This window comes from Manacus candei, unplaced genomic scaffold (genome assembly GCF_025592945.1).
Source record: "Manacus candei isolate 608988 ecotype Guabito, Panama unplaced genomic scaffold, ASM2559294v1 h1tg000028l, whole genome shotgun sequence".
NCBI lineage: Eukaryota > Metazoa > Chordata > Aves > Passeriformes > Pipridae > Manacus > Manacus candei.
In genome coordinates, this window is record NW_026138076.1 from 31,394,324 (window position 1) to 31,418,436 (window position 24,113).

The 24,113-nt window shown below is 42.5% G+C and overlaps 1 protein-coding gene across 4 annotated transcripts in view; it reads left to right on the plus strand.

The window, feature by feature from the left end:
* LEF1 (lymphoid enhancer binding factor 1) overlaps positions 1-24,113 on the plus strand; it is a 70,453-nt gene that overhangs the window by 32,784 nt on the left and 13,556 nt on the right. For 2 of the 4 annotated variants that reach the window (XM_051789678.1, XM_051789679.1), the window contains exons 4-10: positions 7,868-8,000; positions 11,975-12,065; positions 14,268-14,351; positions 16,206-16,328; positions 17,050-17,212; positions 19,815-19,922; positions 23,575-23,623. In XM_051789678.1, the coding sequence (XP_051645638.1) occupies positions 7,868-8,000; positions 11,975-12,065; positions 14,268-14,351; positions 16,206-16,328; positions 17,050-17,212; positions 19,815-19,922; positions 23,575-23,623 (751 nt within the window). The remainder of the gene's footprint in view (positions 1-7,867; positions 8,001-11,974; positions 12,066-14,267; positions 14,352-16,205; positions 16,329-17,049; positions 17,213-19,814; positions 19,923-23,574; positions 23,624-24,113) is intronic. The other 2 variants (XM_051789680.1, XM_051789681.1) reach the window with 1 other exon arrangement.

Below are 24,113 nucleotides of genomic sequence, written 5' to 3' on the forward strand. Positions count from 1 at the left end.
GCACTGGCTGGCAAATTGTGGAGTGTTTGCTAGCAATTAATTTCCATCCAAGAGAACCTATTGCTGAGTTTGGAGAATGAAATAAAATTTCAAAATATTGTAACAGGGAAAGTTTTCCCTGCAAGGATGTGGCTTTGCTACCACTTTAATGCCCTATCAGTTATATTTCTAAAACCAATGGGCTGTGTAAAACTAGCTGTAATCTCTGTATATGTGAACTGCACTACGTAAATAGAAATGGGCTTGTCCTCCCCTGATCAGAGCCTTACAAGACCTGCCTGGCTCCCCACATGGTTCACCAGCACTCCAGGTCTCCCGGCAGCCTTCCTGAGCAGGCAAGAACAAACAAATTAAGAAGTCATGGGAGAGAAGAAAATGGAGATAGCAGGGGATTTCTAATCAAGCTATTTTAATACTGGGTGTGCTTTAATCACTTACTTAATGGCAGTGCTTAATGAACACTTGAAATAAAGCATGTTTCTGTCAGAGATTCAACACCCATGTTTTTAAAGCTGTCTTGAGGGAACTCAAATGCTTATTACAATTTTTCAGCAAAAATCCATCACAGTTGTGCTATATTAATTTCCAAGATTGAAGGGGAGGGAGGGATGAAAAAGTTAGAAAAAGACAAGAATGTAGACAAGACAATAGTGTGTTGGTTTCTCACTAGCATTGCAATTAACCTGAATCTAGTTACTCCTTGTAATCTGTCTAGATAGATACTTATTCTAGGCTTTGTCAAATCACATTTACACTTTCCTTTGCAATGCTCCCCTGCCTGTTGCAATGACGTTTTTATTGCACATGAACCCTTTGGGCTTCAGGCAGAGTAGTTTGCTCTGACTCCTCTTGACTGTCCTTGTATGCTGCCTGCATTTCCAGATGTGACATCCCCTTTACTTCAGGTGCTGATCTTTATGCCCACAGACTGTGACATGGCACTTTTGGCTGCTGGAAAAAGGTCATAAACCTTTCATCCTCCCAAGTAACCATGGGAAGCTCTAGCAAGGATCCTGGGTGCCTCCTTCACCTGCTGATGTGCTGGCAGCTTCTTCTCTCCATCTTCTGGAGGTTCCTGGCATGCTGTGGCTTTGTGGTTTACTGATGCAACATGTCCTGGGGAGAAGGGGAAACCTTTCAGTGATTGACTTTAAGTAACTTTCTTGTTCTGCCCTTTCCTGACTCCCAGCACTAAGTGCAACTTAATTATGTGGCAAAGAGCTGAAGTACAGTAAGTGAGGAAAATGGGGACCAGGAGGATTTTTTTCTGACCTCATCAAGCCATCAGTTTGGACCCTGAAATGTGCAATTTTGATTTTAGTTTTGTTCTAAATAAACGTTAGCAGTTGTAAAGCTGTAAAGTTTCACATCAGCGTGGATACAGCATTTCACTTTACCTCCTTAAAATGGTGAGTCCCTGGGGTGTCACCCCCACTGTTTGTAAGCATGAAAGGTCAATGAGATAAATGATCTCCCGTTGCCAAGTTGTGAAGCAGGGTTAAAAGACTGCGCTTTTTTTATTTGTCTTTTCATAAATCACAATATTCCTAAGCCCCTGTTTCCTGTGAGTGGTGTGTTCCTGTGAGTGTGCTTTCTTATCTCTGTTCCTTTTAGCTTCAGGTGAGGCTATAACTAATGCTACAAGCCACCACTCCCATACCCACTCTGTCATTTTCCCAACTGTACTGTCCAAGGATTGGAGAAGGTTTTGAAAATTAAGCATAAAATTATCTCTGATGGCAGGAGCCTAGAAGGAGGTTGGCTTTGGACATAAAATTATTTGCTCTAAAAAATGGTTTGGGGATAGGGGAAGTAACCTGAGCTCTCTGTATACTGACCTTGCTGCATCTTTGCAAAGTTGTCTATGAAAAGGGATTGGACAATATCTCCCAGGGAGGTGGCAAATTGTAATTGCAATTACTGCTGGTATTGATGAGCTTGTTTCCTCTATTGGTAACTAGTTTCAGCCAAAACACCTTACTGTTACTTCTCTTTATTCCATCACCGGCACCCCTGTGCTAAAGCTTGTCCACGATGAACCCAGACGTGGGCCTGGTTTTGACATTGCTCCAAAATGACATTCTTCTTGATCTTGCATTTTTATCGCAACAGCTGATTAGCAAAGGCATAAATACAGAGCTAGTTTAGACATTAACATGCTATTGGTATTTTGAGAGGATGGCTGAAATTGCTGTCTTCTGGGTTTGCTAAAACCATCTGCCTAAGAAAGACCTCAGGGTTCCAGAAACTAAAATAGGCTAAAAAAGGGACAGATTTTTCTTGTCTCTTCAGATCAAGGTATCCTCAAATCCTCCCACAGTAAATGGGCCAATTGATCCTTTTATTCCGAAATACCACTAGAACAGTAGTTGAAAGGTTTGAAGATGTTTTGGTGGTGGTGGTGTTTTTTTTGAGGAACTGCCTGTTGTTATTTAACATTTGCTGTCAAAAAGTTGAAGCAGTGTTTTTTCAAATAACCCTCTTTTTCAGGAATGAAAGGGAACGCATGCATTTATCCTTAAGTTTCTTTTTGTTGTTGTTGTTTGGAGTTTTTTTTTTTTAATTGACTTATTTTAGCCCGAGTTGAGAAGACCATCTGCTGGTATCTGTGATTGGTGCATAACTTGCCGATAGGAGAGGAAAGGTAGTCAGGCTGGGGCCTTGTTTTGGCTTTTTAGAAGCAGCTTTGTGTTTAAATAAAAAAGGAAAAAAAACAAAACAAAAACCAAGCCATCACCTCTTTGGGTGTTGACCCAGGGAGGCTTTGGTCTTGTGTGCACAGGCTTGCTTGCAAAGCTCTGCGAAGCTCCCTGCCCATCTGCGACCTCCTTTGTAGATGCGTGTCCTTTGAAGGGTCATTAATTTAATATCTTTCTCTGGGCAGCAGCTGGAACAAATGGTCGCCCCAGCTCCAGCAGGAGCTCCCAGCTGCCCGCCTCGCCCAGCGCTGACCTACAGGCATTTTTACCATGGCTGTCCCAGGCTTTTTATAGTTTTTGGACACTTGTTGCATATAGGATACCTTACAGGTGTGGGCCTTTGCTGAAGCATTAGCTAGCTGCTTGGGGAGGGCTTGGGGTTTGTTTTTTTCTCTAGTCTTGCTTTTCTTCAAAAGCATTTCAAAAATAGGGGAAAACTTCCTGGATTCAGTCTGAATTCAAGATGCAACATTTCACAATCAACTCACCAGAGATTAATTTGAACTGTCTCAAAGAGTACTCCTTGGATGAGAGGGCAGGCACATATTTAAAGTGGTGAGTAACTCTGTGAGTCCAGGTGCAGCACTGCCAGTGCAGAGCACTTGCAGGGGTTACCCAGTCCCATGGCAGCAGCTGCGCCAGTGCCACAGCCAGAGGATTTCTCCCTCCATCCTTGTCCTGCCTGAGTATGGTTCAAGCTTTACCACCTGGAGACTGTGATTGCTGTTTGCAAGGGAAATGTTTGCTATTGTACTGACCTGGGTGGTTGTTCCTGCATTACTTCAACACAGCAATAGCTTTCAACAGTTGTCTGGTACATGGCAAAGCTGATGCTGGGATAATGTCTATTGCTGGGTCAGGGTCCTCTTCCCTGCGAGCTCTTACCCTCTGCCTACAAGATTTGTTTAGGGGTTATGGGGTTTTCTTTCAGGTTAGTCATAAAACTGAGTAGCAGTTTCATTTTAACCCTAACTGGCTCCTGCTGTTTCCAGTACCTGTATGCTCTCCCAGTCCTCTTGGTGTTCCTTCAGGGCACTGTTCCCTGCCTGCACTGCCTCATTTCAGTCTGAGAACATGCTTGGGAGAAATAAAAGATACCAACTGAGAAGGCCAAGCTGATGATAAAAACAGCCCCGGGGAGGGCCAGGGAGAGGCCAGTTCCCAAAGGGTGCAGGCATAGTCTGTGCTGCAAGACTATGCAGTGGGTCTGGAGCCCTAGTGGTCTCTAAGAAGTAGGCCACCAAGGTTTAGCCACTCAGGAGTATCCCTTTGAGCTGAGTCCTGTGGGCCATAGCTGTGTGTCCCCAGGCCAACAGGCATAGGTTATTCCTTTGCCATTAGACTTTAGTGTTTGTAACAGGTTATATGTGTGACAAGGTGCCCTAAAACATAACAGAAAGTCTTCAGGTTTGTAAAGTACAGGTCCTCATTTTCAGTTATTTATTTTTTCCAAGTTGCAGATCTTGAGGCAGGCCGTATGTTTCATTTCCTTCACTTTCCAGGTCATGTGAAGAAGCTTAGAAGGGAACTAAAGTGATGTAGTGTGGTAGTACACCATATATGCCACATCAGAGCTGTGTTAGGGACCATTTCAACAAATGTTCAGCTTCTTCAGATAGTCTTGGAAATGAGAATTGCATGCTCATCTGCTTTATTGTGGTTTTAGAAGGTGCTTAGGTACCAGCTTACCAAAACGTTACATTTTGGTGGGTGGATGAAGTTCTGTTCTGAAATACTGAAGAACCTCATGTAGGACATTGTGTAATTATGTGATTGTCTCATTGAAGGACTGATCAGGTTTTTCAGGAGAAGATTTTTCGGGCTGTGTGGAGGAGAAAAGGTGCTCTATGAACTATGCCTGTTAGTTTACTAGATGTTAATGTCACCAGTGTGCCAGGGAGAGCTGTGTGGTTATGGGCTTGGTTAGCAGGTGCTGAGTGAAGCATGGAGGACTGAGTTCCCTGTGCATAGAGATTTCATTGACCCAGATCAGGTCTCTGTCAGTCTCTCAAATGTTTCTGCAACTGTATGCACCATCTTTGGAGGATTTGGGGAGACAATTGTAAGGATGGCATGTTTGTGGGAGAAGGAAGCCTGTGGGAAAAGACACTGGGATGCAGTAGAAGCGATCTTATCAGCACAGTCCTGTATATGTCAGTGTGAAGTAAGATTTTGACCATGTTTCACAGCCCTGGAAAGCCTCTGGGGCAGTCGTGTCCACCGTGAGCGGTGGGTGGTGGAAGGGACTTTGGCATCATCCCCAGTCCAGATGTCCCCTGGGCAAAGGGTGCAGACCAGGCTCCATGGGAGTGAACAGGGTACCTGGGGCTTATCCTGGGGGTGGGAGGGTTGAGAGAGTGGTGAGAGGGACATTCAGTGCTGCATATGAGGTCTTAGTCCCCTGCCCTGAACCCTTTTTGCGAAGAGAGCTCACATAACCCATCTGGGTTGACTTGTAGGTCAGGTGTCATAACAGAACCAATTTAAATCCATGGGGATTTTGGAAAATATGTCGTCAGGTCCTTCTCCTCCTGGTTTCATTGTGCATGTGTTACCCTGTGTGTTCTCCTGCTGTCAGTCACTGTGGCCATCTTGGTGGGACCAGAGGGAACAAGGAGGCTCAGCCTGCACCCACTGAGCCCCCGTCTGGTAGTACACTGGGGTGCCCAGCAAGATTTAGCTGCCAGAGCTCCCTGGGTCTTCCCAAAGCGGTGTGGGGCAGGCAGGCTGGGAAGCTTTGCATTATTGCTATTATTTCTTGTTACAGTTTTTTTTCCCCAGTTTCTGGCTCTGCAGACCCCCAAATGCTCTTAATGGAGATATGGCCTGTTTATATGTTAATTTTAAGTCTGCTGACAAGCGGTTTGCTTTTCTCCTGACTTCTCATGGTTCCCTCGCCCGTTCAAAGCTGCTGCCATGGGCTTAGGGGATAAGGTGCTGAGAATTAGAAAATAAAATAAAATCTGCAGGATGCTGGAGAGTGAGGAGGTACAAGGATTGGCATGCTCAAAGTATAAACGAGTGATTTCTGAAAGCAAGGAACCGTGATACCAGGGGCATGCATGACAATTACATCCAGTACAATACAAAATGTTAATTACTAAATTTTGAGAAATTAATGCTGATTAGCAACTGTGTGTGTGTGACCTAAATACATCTATTGCTTGATCTTTATTCATAATATACAGTTTATTGTTGATAAAGTAATGGCTGAATGGTGGGCTGGACCACGAGTATTGTGCTGAAAACTGTGGCCCGATTTGTAAATCATCTGAAATTTGTTGGCATCTGTTTTTTGTGGAATTTATACGGATGGGGAAGATGAATAAGTCTGAGCTATCCCCTTTACAACTCAACTCATAGATATTATTGAGAATTCATTTTGCTTTTATTATTAGGTCCACAAAAATGGACCTAATGCTTGTTGGCTTTAAAACACCTACTAACGCTGCTTTCTCTCTCCATCTTGCAAAATATAAGACAAGGCCGAAGCTTAAATTAAAATCCTCAGGTTCTTATCTCTTTCCCACAGGAAAGCAAATCTGTGTTGAAAACCGTAAAATTAAGAGGAGAGCAAGGATAGCATAATTTAGCAAAAATTCATGGCACCAGATTCTGAGCTATATGACTGGAGGGATAGGTCAGACATTAAGAAGATACTGCCTGCTAATGCAAGTTCCTTAAGGTGGTGCTCTGGAAACAAGGAAAGCGGAAAATGCTGCACTGGTTCCCGTTTGTTTCCTTTCCTCTACTCCTACCGATCTTAACAATAAATTGAGTTGTCCATTATATAACCCGTCTGCTTCCAGAAGTCCAGAGAAATCATGGAATTGTGCATGGAGCTTTGTCCTAATGTCTGTTTTGTGCTGGGATTTTAATAGCGAACTCAATGAAAATTAATTTCATTGGCCTCTTAAATTATTTTTTTGTTAATTCCTTGTGTTTGACAGGCTGTCCTAGCTGAGTTTTATCAGTGTGTCTCTCTGAAGAACAGCTCTATTTTTTTTTTTAAATTTTTTTAAATACTTGTTTGTTCCATAATTTTTTGTGCTAAGGGGCAGTGTAGAATAGCAGGGTACAAATGAGGAGTGCCTGTTACATGCTGGCATCATCACTGTGGCTCATCCCACCGTAGAAAGAGCAACTTGTGCTTCAAGCAGTGTTAATATGGCACGATTTCATTGGAACAGAGGAGTTCTGTTGTCTTGCAGCCTTATCTAAAGAGCATCATTTTGGGCAGCATCCTTCCGTCATGCCGACTGCCTCCTCCCCTGTGCCTCTGCAGGAAGTGCTGATGGGAAGTGTGTGTCTTGACCTATATGGGCATCACCTTATGGCACCCATTTCAGGACTCTCTCAGGTGTTTGCAGCACTTTGACTTTACCTTGGCATGATGCAGGGAGAGGCCTCCCAGCTGTGCCCAGGCAGCCAGCAGGTCTCCCCCCTAACTGACCACTCTGAGAGGCCTCTGCCAACCACTCGTATATGAAATCAGGCTCTTAAGGATGACTTTTTAGTTACCTGTTAGACAGACCAAGAGTTTTCAAGCAAGGGAGAAAATCTGCTGTGTCCTCTGGCAATGGCGGGGATTTGTCCCAGCTGTGCTGTGCCATGCCACACTGCGGCTGTGCAGGAGAGCAATGGAGAGCAGGAGTGAAGTTGATGAAGCTCGTGTCGCTCTTAAGGCTGGAGATGTGGCAAACCTGCACTTTAAGCCTTTTCTTTTAATTATTTTTTTTTTTTAAATGCTGTTCCTGTAACCAAAGGGTTTTTGCAGCACTGCTGCTGACTCTGCAGTCCTTTGCCTGCAGCCCTTATTGCACGGTGCCTGCCTGCCCAGCATGTTGCTCCTCCTGCCCTGGGGCTCTCCATTTGCCATTTCCGCTCCGTGTCTCCCAAGTGCCTTTCTTCCTGCTTCCGGCCCCCACCCATTTCCATGCCTTTCCTCAATATCTGCATCCCTCCTCGGGTGCCAGGATGCCGATTCTGGCATCAAACCTAGTTTCCATCCACTAACCCCAATGTCATGTCTGTCCATCTTCAATTTCCTCCGCTTCAGTAATGCAAATATTTAAAAATTGCATTTTGGAAATGTTGGGGATTTTTTTCAATGCAGAAGCTCCACCTCACTAACACCATTTAATTTAATTTTTGTTCTTCTTTTGCAGTCAAACAAGGTGCCCGTGGTACAGCCTTCTCATGCGGTTCACCCCCTCACCCCTCTTATCACCTACAGCGATGAGCACTTTTCCCCGGGGTCACACCCATCTCACATCCCCTCTGACGTCAGCTCCAAACAAGGTGAGCCCATCCTTTCCCAGCACCATGGGGATGCAGAGTGGTCTCTGTGCTGCTGACAGAACTTTATTTGTAGTAGTTTAGAGGGAGGGTTCCAGGTGCATATGCCCACTTTCAGAGATGGTAATTTTGCCACGATGCTGATATTTAGTGTGGCTTCTTAAACTTTCATGCTCTTTCTGATGCGATAATTTGGGCTTGCTTTTGTCATTGGAGTCTTTTAAAATATCAATAAAGAGAGACCAGTTTTTACCCTCTTCAGCGGTGCCCGAGGCTTGAAGCATGCAGATGCAGAAAGGGCAATCAATCCTGACCTTCCCAAAAATGGGAGACAAGTACTTCAGTAATGATGTTATTGAAAATTTTTCTTTTTCCCTTTCACCTAAAATGATGTTTTATGTCCTTGTATTCTAGTTGTCCATATTCTTCCATATGTCAGTTGGCATAACTGAAGCATTTCCCATAAAAATAATTTTGAGCCTGTGCAAGTTAAAGCTTTACAAATGTGACATTTTTTAACCTTGCACCAGCTGCCTTCTGCAGAAAGCATCTTTTTAGATGGCTGTAAGTTTTCTCTGCACTCCTAGGAGTCCTTAAAGCAAACAAAAAAGCCTCCCAGATGCACATCTGGGAACATCAGACCTACCCCACTCTGTGTCAGTCTGCAGGCCCCCAGGGAACTGCTGACAGCCTTGAGGTGTTACACCCAGCCTGTGCCAAGAGCTTCTGCCCAGTACCCAGGGGAAACCAGTGGTTTCTTGGGAACGATGTGCTTGCTTGCATTGGGATGCAGGAGCTGGCGGGGGGAGGTGCAAGGGGAGGACTGACCCTGGCCATCATGGGTCTGAGCCAGCGTTTGGGTAAGCACCTGAGAACAAGCCTTCGTGGGAAACTGGTGGTAAGGAAGGAAGGAGAGGGAGAAGAAGGTTTACAGAGGCATCCACTGTATTCTGGATATTTGTGTGTAGGCATGAAGTCTGTAGGTGCCATAACATGTCCTGGAGGGTGCCTCTCCCTGCCCCTTTCTGCACTCGCATGTCGCACCATGTGGTGTTGACAAGATCATGAAGCTCTGCTTTACCTGGACACACATCCACATGCACAGTTGTCCCATTTATCTGAAGAGGTGTCCAGCCATCATTGTTCAGAGAGGGAGATGTTTTTTGTTCTGACTTTCCCTGAATGCTTAGCTTTTATTTTGACTGTGTAATGCAGGTAATAACAAGGGCTACATCCAGAAAACACTATGGCCTTGTGGCTCTGCGTGTTTTTTGCTGTTTGTTGGTTAGTTGTTTGGGTTTTTTTTAGGGAGGGGGAATGCAAAAAGCACTCTACCTGGAAATCCTGGCCTGTAAATACATGTATAATCTTTTTCAGACTTGGAAGAAGCAAATGGAGGCCTCCTGTCCTCATTTGTCTTCCTCCTTTGCATCAGTGCCCGGGAGAAGGATATTCACACTCATTCCTTGAAATCCCAGAGGTGCCATATGTTAAGAGAGCGGGATTTCCACCTCTTGCTGAAGCTGGCTGTGACAGCTGGGGCACACCCTGCTGCTGCAGTTCCTGAGCTCAAGAGGTTTTCACTTACTGCATGCTGGGTTTGCCCACCTGTGCCCCATTTTTTTCCTTTACTCTGATTGTTTTGTACTCCTGTACTGCAGACCCCAACTGAACAACATCTGGTTTGTTGTTTCTGCTGTACGTCCTCTCTCTCTTCTGCCCCTTCTCTACCCTCTCCCCTGTCCAGCATCCCGCTGGTCACATCCCCATCCCTGAGCGCAAGCCTGGTGAGGGGCTCTTCTGGAAGGCACAAAGCTCATGCCCCTCTGGTGTTCCTGAATGGACTCTTGATCCCTTTGCTCAGCATCTGGCAAAGATGGGGTTGGATAATGCAGGCTGGAGACTACTGGTTTTGTCTGGGATGGTCTCCTTGATGTGTGTGGTCTTTCCATCCATACTCCCTGTTTCAATGCCAGTGGTGTGTGAGAGCAGCCACAGTGAAGTAGCCCATGCAGTTGCTGCAAAGAGAGGATTTTTCTTTTCCTCAGGTCCTCTGCCAAACGCCTCCAACCATTGTTTCTGTCCTCGCCCCCCACTGTGGATCTGGAACAAGGCACTGCCCTGCCGCCCTAGCCCTGATGCCGGGGTGCCCTCCTCCCACCAAAATCCTCCAGCAAGGGGGTCCACAGCAGCTTGTCTTCAGCACTGCTTCTTGCACCCGAGGCACTTTGGAATGGACACACAGCACTGCCTTGCTAAAGGCAGTCAGTATTTTATTTTATTTTATCTTATTTTATTTTATTTTATCTTATTTTTTTATTTGTTTTTTCTTAAACGTCTCATGAGCAAGAACTTTTTTTGGGGAACACTGGCTGTGTGATTGCTGTGTGTGCTCCTGCTGGGCATTACGTAGCTACTAGCCCCCCATAAGGGGTGAGAAGTTTTGGATTATCAATAACAACTGTGCACCAGTTAAGAGAGAGCACTGTTGTCTCCATGGCTCAGAAATGTGGATTTTGGGGAAGCAGTGGCCCAGCTCCTTGTGCAGAACTTGGTCTGGCAGGGGCAAGGTCACGTCATCACTTCCAGGAGCATCAGTCATCACCAGAGATGAGAGAGATGAGATGCTGGGCTTGTTTTTCACCTTTGTTATTTTTTTCTTTTCTTAAACCATTCAGAAAGAATGTTTCCTCTCATATGAAAGCCCTGGGATATATAAAGTGTTTCCTTTCCTATCAGCTACCAGCTGTTTTACACCTTTGAAAAGACAACTGGCCAGAAATTTGATCCTCATTCATATTGTGGTCCCAAGTCTGAAAATTTTGCTTTTTTTCAGACAACACCACCACCGGTATTGTTTTCTGTGCTTTCCTGTACACAGTCCTGACAGATATACTTCAAATCTTGTAATTAAATTCAGAACATTTAAATACAAACTGGGGAGGGGAATAAATTACTGGCATCAATCTATAAACTAAGTCTCAAGGTAGCACGCACTCAGTCTTGGACCTTTGGAGTGTCACCACATAAATATTTAATACCCTTTTAAAGCAACTGATTTAACATGTGAAGTAGACTTAACAATTCCTTCTGCTTCACCCCCTCTTCCCCAAACACATTTAAATAAACCAATGTCTTTGTGGCCTCTGCAACTGTAATTCCATGTCTCCCGGGGGCACAAGGTTTAGGTGAAGAATGGAGACCACAGACTCTTTTGGGATGAGGATTAGCTTTAATCTTGAGGTGATTCTTGCAGTTGTAGGATTCTGTGTTCTGGGGAATGTGAGCTGATGGATCATTCCTGATGGGACTCTTATTTTTCCATGAAATACTAGCAATGCAAAACAGATTGACCTTGGAGCCCACAGGAGTCAACTTGATGAAGAGCTTAGTTGGAGCTGGAGTGACAATTGGAAGCCAAATGAATCATATCAAGTGTGACCATTACAGGCCTGAAAATTATTCTTAATTAAACACTGATCCTCTATGGTAGCAAGTTTCCAAAATCTGTGAATCCATAAGGGAAACCGAGAAAATATAAAAGTAGCAATTTACCTAATCTAATAGCTCTGCTGTGCTGCCTCTTTGACAACACATTATTTTCCTCTTGTTTCATGATGCGTTAGAAGAGGTCCTCAGGATCCAGTCACGTTTGGTGAAACCATTGAGAGGACAGTATTGCCTAATGCATTTTACTGGAGGATCTAAACTTGCACAGGTCCTTACCCATACGTTTATTTCCACCTTCCACATCGGCTTTCCAGTTTCCCTTTGGATTGCAGCATTGTGTGCAAGTTAGTTACTATTTTAAGGGTGGCATGCAAAGCCTTTTGCTTTTAACACTAACCAAGAAGGTGGTTATTTCTTACCCAGAGCACTAATTCCATCGTAGCGTTGGCCGTGTCAGCTGTGAACTGCAGGTCACGCATGTAGTATTTTGAGGGGAAAGTCATTCATTCTTCTCTGCTCTTTAACAGGCATGTCCAGGCATCCTCCAGCTCCTGATCTCCCTACCTTCTATCCCTTGTCTCCAGGGGGGGTTGGACAGATAACACCACCTCTTGGCTGGTAAGATTTTTTAGCTTCTTTTCAGACAAAGGTGCATGTTCACACCATTCACTATTGTTGAATCAATTGCAGCATTTACAAAATAATAATGATAATGTCATTGCAGTAAGAAATTGCTATTTTATTTTAGTTGAAATTGAATTTGGTTTTTGAACAAGTACAGAAATTAAAGTGTGTAGATTTCACTTTGAAGTTTCTATATTTCTTATGACTCAGATTTGTGGCTCTTAGCATTTGGAAAGATAGCAGAAAACAATTTTCAAGAAATGAAATGTTTTTAATAAACAAAATTGTAATTACTGAGGGGAGGAGAGGTAAGAAGGAACTTTGAAGTGTGTGGAGGGGTGTGAAATCTTGAAACTGCCCCAAATGGAGAACAAACTTTTTTAGTCTGCTGCTTTTTACACTTTCTGTATGGAGAGAAGCCTCTGTGACTGGGAGATTTTGCTGCTCTTGCTAATACTAGTGCTCTCAGGATCTCTTGCTTCCACTCAGGGTGTCATTTTCCTTTTTGAGGAAATGTGGTATTTTTGGAGTAATAGATTTGACAGGGTGCTGCATGTCTGCTTGGGGTAGATACGTACTTGCCCTCCATTCTGTTGGAGCAGGAAATAAGGAAACTCAGTAACAATTTCAGTGCTTTAGAGTCTGTATCATGAGTAGTCTATGCCCACACAATGAAGGATGCAGATTTTTTTGTTTTTTTTAATGTCTCTATGGGAGGGAAATATGATCCAGATGACAAAAAGCAGAGAAAGTAAAGAGCAGAAGATGGTGAAATGCTGTATTGCTGGCATATCTTTCAGGAAAGGCCACATGCCTTTTTGAACAAATTATTGTCAAAATAAAATATAGGAGTATCTGACTATTTTTTTAATCTTTTTTTCCCCCCTCCTCCCCATTTTGCTGCTGAGCTGACTCCTCACCTCCACTGCCACCAGGCAGTTACTGACATGCGTTTTCCAGATGTGGTCAATCATTTCTTCTGAATGGTTTCTTAATGCAGAGGCTGGGGGGAGGGAAGAGGGAAAAGAGAGGGAAGAGAGACAAGATCCAATCTTATAAGACTAAGGGTTGTGTTCAGCAGCACTCACCAACAGCGGGACATGCTCAGCTGTCCCTTATCCTCTGGCTTTCAACTGCTTGCTGTGAGGTAGTGCTGTTGACACTTCCTTCATCTTTTTTTTTTCCTTCTTCTTCCCTTTGAGTACCACTCATTTCCAGTAACATACTCCAAGTGTGAAACCTGTATCCTGAACCTTACAAAGGCCAGTATCCATTTTTTTCCCTCTGAAAGCTGACTGGCCAGTCAATAAGTAACTGTTTGGACAGGGCTGATGTGTGTGGTGGTCTTTCTGGCTGGTTCAGGTGTTTGGGCTGCTTCAGGTATTTGTTCACATTACCATAACATGCTACTTGAGGGTGTTCATCATAGTCATGACTGAACCATTGCTAACTGAAAATAAGCAAAATGTAGTGATGATGATGAAAAAAACTAAAGACCTCAAATGACGGACTGGTGACAAAATATTCTGTATATGTGGGAGCATAAAGAAGATAAAAACTTCACACAAGCTTCTCTTACTGTATTACAAAGTTTGATCTTTTAGTAGTAAGATAGATTTGTGTTGCTATGGGCTTTTAGGTGGTTGGGTTGTTTTTTTTTTTATCAAATACACTTCTGCTTTGTTAGGAAAGCTGGCTATTTGTACCTCACTATAGCATATACTAATGGAGAAAGTCCTAAGTTTTCAAAGACTTAATAAAACTGTTCTAAAGGCTTTCTAGCTTAATAATTCACTGTCTGGTGTTCTTGCTCTGATCTACAGTAGAATTATTGGAAGAAAATGTGTTTTTCCTAAGAGCTCGTTTGACAAATCTGATTCCAGTGCTTATAATACTAAGTTAGAGAGGGATAGAGATAGAGGAGTGTGCATGTGTGTATGTGTGCACTGGAGGAGGAAGACTGGTTGTTTTGCTTTCCTTCTCAGTGGAAACTTAGATTGGGAATCTTTCAATAGCAAGGGAGAAAGTTGAAAGTGTTTAAGTATTAGTTACTTTCATTAGGAGAACTCTCGAAAGTGTTAGCTCTTACTGTTTATTGTGACTCGTACTGAGTTCCCATCAAGGGCTTGTAACTCTAGAATAACTACTGAATACCATATCGTATGATTGATGGGTTCCTTTCTTCTGTGACCTCAGGCAAGGTCAGCCTGTATATCCCATCTCGAGTGGATTCAGGCAGCCCTATCCATCCTCACTCTCAGTCGACCCTTCCATATCCAGGTAGGTGTAGGAGGTGAATGACTGACTGGGGAGTAACTGCTGGCGTTAGAGGGCAAGTTGCTCTTCCGCTTGTATCTTGGTCTGCCTTTGCTTGCTTTTCAGTCAGCTGAAACTTTATGCATACATTTTTATTTAACCTATGTGTGTATATACAGTTTGCCTGGATCCCACACTGGTCTCATTCAGCATTTTCTTGTCAGTCTCTGAAGTATTGCAATGAGGAACACCAGTGAATTGTCAGCAATTAATTGAGCTGTTTCATCTGAAATGAGTCATTAGTTCATTTCTAGATGCAACATTTAGTGTGCATCCTTGGGTTTCGCTCATACCATTATGCAAGTAGGTGGATTGTCACTCTAGTCTGTGTTCTCTAGTTCCAATTTTAAAGTTTTTGGTAATTAGTCTTGAATCATTTAGGTAATGCTCTGTGTGGAAACTTGCTCACAAGTAGATATTTCATAGCCCAAAGCCACTAATGGCAGAGGATGCCAGCACAGTGTATTTGTACTGGTGTGGAATCAGGCACTGTGTCTTTATGTCTAAGTGCAAACAAGCAATGCTAATTGAGACTTGGCCATGACACACTCCAGACCACCTATGCTCTGCTTTTGCATTCTAAAGACAGCTTCTGCATCCTGTGCTTGGTGTACACAAGGTTTGAATATACTATTCTTGGGGTTTTTCATGTGACTTTTAGAAGACACATCCTCTTGCACAGGGATTTAAGACAGGCCACTTGATAAGTGGTGAGTCCTCTTGCTTCTTTTTGTGTGGGCTCCTTTGGATTATCACTGTCCCTTCACTTCTTTACAGGGGAATGATAAGTATGTGTCTGTCAAGGTGATTGGGAAGAAAACCTATTCTTTCCCCATGATAAAATGGTTCGGTTTCAGGGCTTTGTGTTTCCTTTATTTTGGTGGCATGAAGGAAAAGAGCAAGGGGACTAGGGAATGGTGAAAGGAGAGGTTGGATACCATTCCTTAACCATCGCTCATTCAGCAAAACTTGGGAGTATGAGCTTGCTTTTTGTGTTAATGGTACTTTCCAGCAATTTAAAATGAAGCATGCAGGTTTACTGCTGCACTTGAGTTTGCAATGCTCAGCACCTTCGACATCTGTCTGAGCTGTCCTTGAGAATGACCCGGGTTAGTAGGGTGGGAAGATTCAATTAGTGGTACTTCGGTTTTATTTTCCATTTTCATTCCTGTACAAATGAAAGGAAGCTTTAATTAGGACAAAAGTCTCTCCCTGCTCCCATCCTGCATCCAGGATGCAGAATTTTCAAAGTTTATTTTAAGCTTTTGAGGGAAAAATAGTGGGTTCAGGTGAAGTGATGTTAAAATCTTTTACCTTAAGGGCTTTGAAAACTAAAGAGATTCCTTAGGGAGCCATCAGGGACTTCTTGAAAAGACTCTTCTTTATTTTATTTGTTTCTGCATGGCAGTTTCCTCCTTTGCATTGGCTGGTGGTGGATATTTTAAGAATGTTTATATCTTGGTGTGGAAATATATTTTTTTGGTTAAGAAATGTGTATTTTTATTGCTAGTCAGTGCAACAGTATAAACATTAAGTGTTTCTTGTTTGCATTGCTAAAACTGTTTGCCTGAAAGTCAATAAAATAACTTCTCTACAACCAAAATGTTGACTGATTTTATTTGTTTGTTTGTTTGCTTTTCTTGAATAAATGGGCTACAATGCACAAAACTTAGCCAAATATTTTTCATGCACTCTTTAAGAGTTATCTTCATTGTGAGCTTTGTAGCATTTGTATTCTTGGAGCGTCCTGCTGCTGTCTTACGTGCTTGATGCCTGTCTTCAGTAGGGTTACAGACCTTGCTTTGTTTTCTCTTGTAGGTTTTCGCATCATATGATTCCTGGTCCTCCAGGCCCTCACACAACTGGAATCCCTCACCCAGCTATTGTAACACCTCAAGTAAAACAAGAACATCTGCACAACGACAGTGAGCTAATGCATGTGTGAGTCTGCCTTTCTGCATTAGCCCTTAATCTATAAATGTTTGAGAACTAACTCTATCTGAAGAAGAGTCAAATATGTTAAAAAAAAAGTGCCTTTCATGACCTCTTTGAATTTTAACTCTTCTCCTAGAACTAAAACGGGAACTGTGGGCTACTGTTTGGGAAGGGTAATGAGACATGAAGCCATTTTTCATTCCAGTCCGGCACTTTTAAGCTGTTGGCAACAACCATCTTGATTCAGGCATAATCATGGATCTGTCTACCTGTTGCTTGAATGTGAACTCACAAACTTCTGCCGGAAAAGTTCTTACTTGCAAAATTTACTAGTAAGGAGCAGCATCACTGCTTGATACTGAAAGGCAAAAGGCCTAAAAAAGAAGTGGATGAGAAGCTGTCCTCCTGCCTGTGGCAGTGGTCTTTGTGGGTACTATGGATAGCCTTTCAAAAAGAGAATTGAGACAAGTGATAAATTTGGAACAGATTCACCAATCAAATGTTACTTGCTAGAGAAGGTCAACCTGACATCCTCTCTGAGTATTAAACTAAGTCAATTCTCTGAAAAAATGTGAAAGTGGATGGGACATGACTACTGAAATTCTCATTCTTACTATTAAAGTGCTACTGTAATCACAGGTTGGTAATTTTCTATTGACCTTTTTTAGGCTAAAGGTAAATTAATGCTTTTTTTTTCTTCCTTTCCCTTTCCCCCACCACGTTTTAGGAAGCCTCAGCACGAACAGAGAAAAGAACAAGAGCCAAAAAGACCTCATATTAAGAAACCTCTGAATGCTTTCATGTTGTACATGAAAGAAATGAGAGCAAACGTTGTAGCAGAGTGTACTCTGAAAGAAAGTGCAGCTATCAACCAGATTCTTGGCAGAAGGGTATGTACGGGAGGGTTTGTGTGTACTCATGTGTGCTGCTAATTTGTGTGTTTCCCTTTAGTTGGGTGTGATTGCTCACTTTCTGCTTGAGGTGATAAGTAATGTGCAACTATCAGATTAGCTACAGAAGATAAAATATGCAACTAAAAACAAAAGCTGTATCTTGAATTTCTCTTTTCAGCATTAACAACATCATCCAATTGGTGTCTGTTCCACTCATGTTATGGTGTCAGCAGCTCAGGCATGAAATATCCTCATTCACACATGGAAGGAGCATTCAAATCACCTTAGGCTGGTGTCCATCAGAGCAGGAAGGGATCATTCAAAGATGAACACTGGATGCCACTGGAGATGGAACTCATAAGTGAATATAATGGGGTCCAATTGTAAAGTCATGTAGGTTGGGTGGGAGGTCGTGTAATCCAACATCTGCTCAAAGCAAGTCCAGTTACATCAGGATGCTCCGGGACCTGTCCAGTCAAGTTTTGAATGTCTCCAAAGTCATCAGCCGAGTACTGATGATCCTAGTACATGTACCAGAGCTTTGCTGAGAGCCATTTGCTTCTGTGGCATTGCAGTCATGCTTTGTACTTTCCATCTCAAAAAAAACCTATGCAGGCCAACTCACAGTCACAAATCTCACGTTCACTGTTGGTGTTATTCTTCCAAGGGAAGGTGGCAGAGGTAAATGCCCATTTTGCAGTTGACTTCCAGACATGAGAAAAGGGGTGACTTTTGTATCAATCAGAGTTTGAGCAGGGATTATTCAAATTCCCAGTGAACATCTCTTCTTGATCACTGACCAAGGCAGTATTGAGAGGCACTGTAGTTCTTTGAAAATCCTGTGCTTTCAAGTGGGAAATCAGTACATGACCTTAACTGCCCCTTTTATGTTGCAGCCTGAAGACTTCCCCCTCCAAACAGAGCAGAAATCTATTGGTACTTGTCCCAGTTTCTGCAGCCTTCTGCCTCTGTTGTTCTTGTTACCTCCCCTTAAAGGACGTCTTGGTGCTTGCCTTTTTCATGTTTTCATTCTCACTCCCTCAGTAATTGATCTTAGTTCTGTAGTATGTCAGCCTTGTTTTTTTGGCCTGAATGAGAGCAGTGGCTTATTTATCTCCATTTTGGTAATGAATCAAGCCTTGGGGCTCCATTGCCTACTTTTTCTGCAGCTTATACTCCTCTTTTCAAATTACTTTCTCCATGAAAGTACCTGAATTTCTACTTTTCCTGTACTGCAAACAATGCATGAGTTATCCAGTATAATTGCTTTGAGATTGATTGTCACGTGTTTTGTGTTTTGCCCTGTGCTACCCCAGAACAGGAACTACCTCTGTTCTCAAGAGCTGACACTTTACATGCCACTGGGCTCTCTGATGCCACACCATAGTGTTCAATACCTTCCAATTTTTGAATGTGCATGTGAGGTTTGAGAGTTGCAAACCCGGTGAACTGCTGTGCTCTCAGTAACACATCGAACTTGCCAAGTTAAGGCAGACAAGTGCTTTAGTTCACATCCTCTGATGTGTAACAAAACAACATATTAAATCATACAAATGTGATCTGATCTGAAATCCTAGTTCTGTAAATTATTCTTGCTTGAGTGTCTTAATGATTTCATGTCTGTCTGGTTTTGGTCGTTTTTTTTTAATAACTTCTTCTCCCCCTACTCCTCCATGCATGTTGACAAACAAGAAGACAAGAAGAGACATCTGCTGCAGCAGTGGAACCTGATTCTAAATAAAAGACCTTTACTGTTTTTGGTTCAGGTCTGTGATAGGTGTTTCAACAAGAAAAAAATTATTAGATACCAATGTAGGTGGTGCCTTGTCAAATGTGCAGGTGGAGAAGGGTTATTTTTTGGTGTTTTTTTTAGGGGTTTTTTGTAGGTGGGCGAGGGGTTTGTTGGGGTTTTTTTAGTACATAAAAGCAGGAAATTTATCCCTGCTTGGCTACAAAGGTCAACTCATGTAATTTGAAAGAGTGCAGTTCTGTGATTTCTGTATCTTAGAAACTTTTGCCGTTGCCATTTTCTTTTCTTCTGTTACAAAAAGAAGAAATCATAAAGCAGGTACCTTGAAGCTTGGTACTTAGAGGTTGATCTTGGAACAGGAGCCTGCTGGTGCCCAGAAAGCCTTCTGTGTTGGCATTGAAAACTTGTGTCTGGCTGCTCCTTAAAACCAAAACAGCAGACCCTTCTATGAAAGGGAGATTACTGACTTTTAAAAGCAGCACAAATCCTTTCTGTTTTATCAGGAGCTAAAGGGTGGGTTTTGTTGTTGGTTTTTTTGTTGGGGTTTGTATGGGTTTGTTTGTTGTTGGTTTTTTTAAGTAGTGTTGAGAGAGCATGGTTCTGTGAGCAGATTATTTTTTGAGCCCTGTTTCCATAAATGATTTTTGTCTGCTCAAGGCATTTGGCAGTTGCAGAGCTGACAAATGCCTGGAAGTTGGTTAATAAACACAGGTGCTTATAATTGCTAATGAATTTCATTTTTGCAGTGGGGAAGGACTGAATCAAAGTCACTAAAACACTTGCTTGTGTCATCTGTTGCCTAGGTATGAGTTAATTCCTAGTCTAATGTTATGTTTATTTTGTTTGCAGTGGCATGCTCTCTCCCGTGAAGAACAAGCGAAATATTATGAACTAGCTCGTAAAGAAAGGCAGCTACACATGCAGCTTTATCCAGGCTGGTCTGCAAGAGACAACTACGTAAGTCACTCACTTGGAGGCTTTTTTTTGAAATTAACTTCCTTTTCCTAACTTTTTTTATGATTTTTTTCTTTTTCTCTATAACTTGGGGGAAGTCCTGGATGAAGGGACAGTGAACATACGTATAACATAAACCTTTTATTTGCACTTCAAGCATCCAGAAAACTTGTTATTTTGTTGTTGTTGTTGAGATGCTCCTTATGAAGTTCACAGTTTTCAAGGGGAAAAAATTAACATGGGAAGTTTTCTCCTAAAACAATGGCCAGTACTGTCTGGAAGCTTATGTTCTGCTGTACAGGTGTGATTTTACTATCATTTTCCATTTGGTCACTTGTTATCCATAAATCTTATTTAGACCTGAGAAAAAAGGGGCGTCTTGCTTTCAAAAGAACTGAAAGCCCGAGAGTCTTAATGCAGACTGAACTTTAGCTGAAACTAATTCAGAATGGTCCATCTGTGAAATAAAGGCTGCAAAATTTGTGTAAGTAAACTTGATAATAGATCCTGCTGTTAGACCATTTGGTGCAGTGAGGTTTTCTTACAGTTACTCTTGTTTTATAATTAAATATCAAACAAGTGCTAATAAAATGTCACACAGCTTGCACTGCACAGTTATACTACTGTGCCTACAATGAGCTGTCATTGTAGTCATATGTGATGGTATGAAACTCAGAAGCTGCAATTCTGAGAAACTGATCCTAACCTGAGGATCCTTGCTGTCCCTCCATTGGGCCGTTATTTACTGTGATAGGAAGTGTACATGCTATTTCTGGCTCTGTTTTCCATCTGTATTAGGTGCACAGCAATTTTTCTCTACTTCAGTGACGTCTTTGGACATTAAAGGTTGAGGTACCTATATACAGTGTTAACAGAAATTGTAGAAACTGGCACAGAATGCATTGACACAGAAACTAAGTGATGGTCTCTGAAGCAAATGCCTTTGTCTTGCTAATAGTCATGCCCAGTTTTGTAAGCACAGACACAACTGTAAACCCTAGCAGCTTGTTTCTGCCATTTAGGCAGTCATCTTTTCTAACCAAAAAAGCTGTCATGAACTTATGCAGGTAACCAGACCATGTCAACAGAGCTGTCTTGAATTACTGCTGGGAACAAATAGGGTCTTAGTGAGAGACTCCTTAGAAACAAGGAGATTTCAGTTGTCTTGAATTTACTTGCTGGAAAATGAGACCACTTCGGAGTGTTGTCAGCTCATGCTTACTGAACATCAGCCTTCAAGATTGTGCTGTGATGCTTGGCCAGGTTGACTTTGAGAACCTGATGTGTTTTGTCACAGCCTGCTGCCATACAGCCCAAGCAGCGGACCTGCAGTTTCTTAAATGCCTTGATAGACATTTGGAGTGTGTAAGGTGGCATGTATGAGTTCTCTCTTTGATGTGCTTCCAGCCTACATCCTGTGTGGAAGTATAGCTCTGACATAGTCCAGTCCTGCATGCTACAATGAAGAACTCTGCTAGCTTCCTCTTGCAGCCTTCCTCTCTGCCTCTCCTGGAATGCACACATTTTGCAGTGGTGGTGGGGCAGTGGTCATAGTAGATCACAGTTTATCACTGAAACCTTTTCAAATATACGTCATCTTTTTTTTTTTTCTTTTTCCCTCTTCAGTTTTTCTAAATTAAGCAGTCAAAAAGTGAAATTGTATTAATTTAGCACAGGTATTACTGCAGTGTTTTGAGAGTTGAAAGTGACTTAGGGGCGACTCTTCTGTTTCATGTGGCTGTATTTCACAAAACAGTACAAGTAAAAAATATATACTATTTGATTTTCATTCTTCTATTTTGATTTGCCTGATTATTCAGGATTTTAGAAATGTCAAGAAAATGTTAAACATTGTTATTCAACGGTTGAAATTATCTTTTTATTATGTTTTTATTACTGATATCCAAAGTAGTCATGCAAAGTTGTGTGGTAGACATGAGAAGCACAGTGTTTTCACAATGTGATTGCATGTGTGTGTGCTGGAGTTGTCAGAAACTATCTCAGCTGTGAACGCTGACAACTAGTTTTCAGCCCAGCCTTCTGTTCCTTCACTTCCCTTATCTCATAGATAGATCTCAGATCAGCTTTCAGTGTTTTAGCACTTGAAGTCTCTGGCCTGCCATAGAGAATAAAACCAATTTTCCTCCCATGATTCTTCTATGTTAACATCTGTACTAATGCACTTCCCTCCCTCCATAAAGAAGTATTGCCTTGGTGCCTGAGTGATAAAGCATATCATTGTGAGTTCCCTGGAACCTTTGAAATGTACTTTCCAACTTCTAGGCTGAGTCCTGACTTTGGGAGGCATTGCCCAGCGCTGTTGCCAGTCTTGGGATAAATAAGGACAGGAGCTTAAGAGTGAGGCAGGCCTAGACTCAGAGCAGACTGGAGATGGAGAAGTCCATCTTCCATAGCTTCGCCGTAGCCTGTACTTGGAGCCCTTGCTTGCTGTATATCAGTGAGCACTACAGTGGTTTGGGATGGTTTCTCACATCACCTGCTGTCCATCCTGTCACCTTGCAGAGTTAGCTGATGGAAAGAGGTGTCCCACCACCTCAGCCCTTCCAGTCTGTGGCCGCTGTGTGTGGTGGGGCATACACTGACAGCTGACAGCCACGCTGAGTGGGGGGCCAGAGGATGGACAGCAGGCTGCAGACCTGCTCACAGCAACTGCACTAAGATTTGCCAGAGCAATTCTGTTAGAGCCTGACTGAAGGCTTCTTTAAAATATCAATGGAGATGACTGTTTTCTTCAAACACACAAAAAACCCTTTGTCTGACAATACAGGACAATAATGACAACTCATATGGAGGAATATCAAAGTGGTAGTTAGGGTAAGGCAAGATGATTGAGGTTCAAAACTGTGGGTCTAAACTGACCTTTTGTTTCCTAAAAGAGTGTGTGAAGCAGGAGCTCTGGCCATTTCCATAGTTGGGGGTGCAGGAGAGGGCTAAGTGTATGGGTTGGTGCGATGGCCCTGCACTGGCACGCTGGTGCCAGTGTGTTCTACAGGAAAGACAGCTGCTGGGTGTTCATTTGTGTCCTGCACCTCAGGCACGTTAAGGGTGCTCTGCTGTACAGCAGGAGCTGTTTGGTTATTGTACAGTGTGCTCTCTGGGCACAGCCATACAAGACTTGGCTTTTGTTAAGGTACAAGTGTTATCAGAACAGTTTTAGTTCGCTGGTTTGCACCCTGGGGACAAGTCATGGTCGTCCTAGGTACTTTCAACACCCTGTCTGCTGTTACCATGTATGAACAGCATAAGTATCTGAATGTGTGAAGAGTTCTTGTAAGAGCCATAAATTATGATATCAACATACATGTCATCAGATTATTAAGTGTGAGAAGTCTTTCAGATGCTTGCGGCTGTCAGCATTAGTTGAAAAACTGCCAGAAATTGTAATTCCATGTGGATATAAAAAATATGTATTGCTGATGTGCATATTTCTCCATAAATGCCGAGAGCAAACTTTGTTACCATTGAACCAGTTGGAAGTGGGATAGAAAAGGTTTTAGCTGCCCTGAAAATAACTGGGTTTTTTCCTAACCACTTTCTCAGTGTCCAGATGACTTTTGCTTCTATGCTGTGAGGTTAAGTGACAAAAAGAAAAGGTTGCGCATGTAATGGTATGGTAAAATTTCCTATTTTTCAGGGGAAGAAAAAGAAAAGGAAGAGAGAAAAGTTGCAGGAATCAGCATCAGGTAGGCCATGACCAGCTCTTACTTGCCATTCACCTCAGGGATATTTTAGAAACCATAGCTTGCGCTATTTATTTTTACATGCTTTTCTCTAACACTTGCTTCTGATGGATGTTTTAAGATACTTCACTTCGAATGCAAGCTTGTGAAAATGCACACAGTATGTACCTCCTTTCCCTTACACCTTTCTGAGCAGCAGCACTGACGGCATCAACATCTTTGGCTGAACTTATGCATTGCTGCAATCACTGTCCTGCTTTACCTCTGCTTCTCTCCTCAATCAGCGTTGTATCATCCTTAAATTTAAATATGTCTCAAATACTGTGTGGGATTATTGAACACTGGAAACTTTACACTGACCTTCTTGTAGCCACTGTATATTTTATCACTGTATTTTAGATTTCTGTGTACACTAACAGCTGCCTAGTAAGTTGGCTAAAAGCATCAGTGAGGTCTCCTCTTTACCTGTAAAATATGTATAGGAAACACCCTG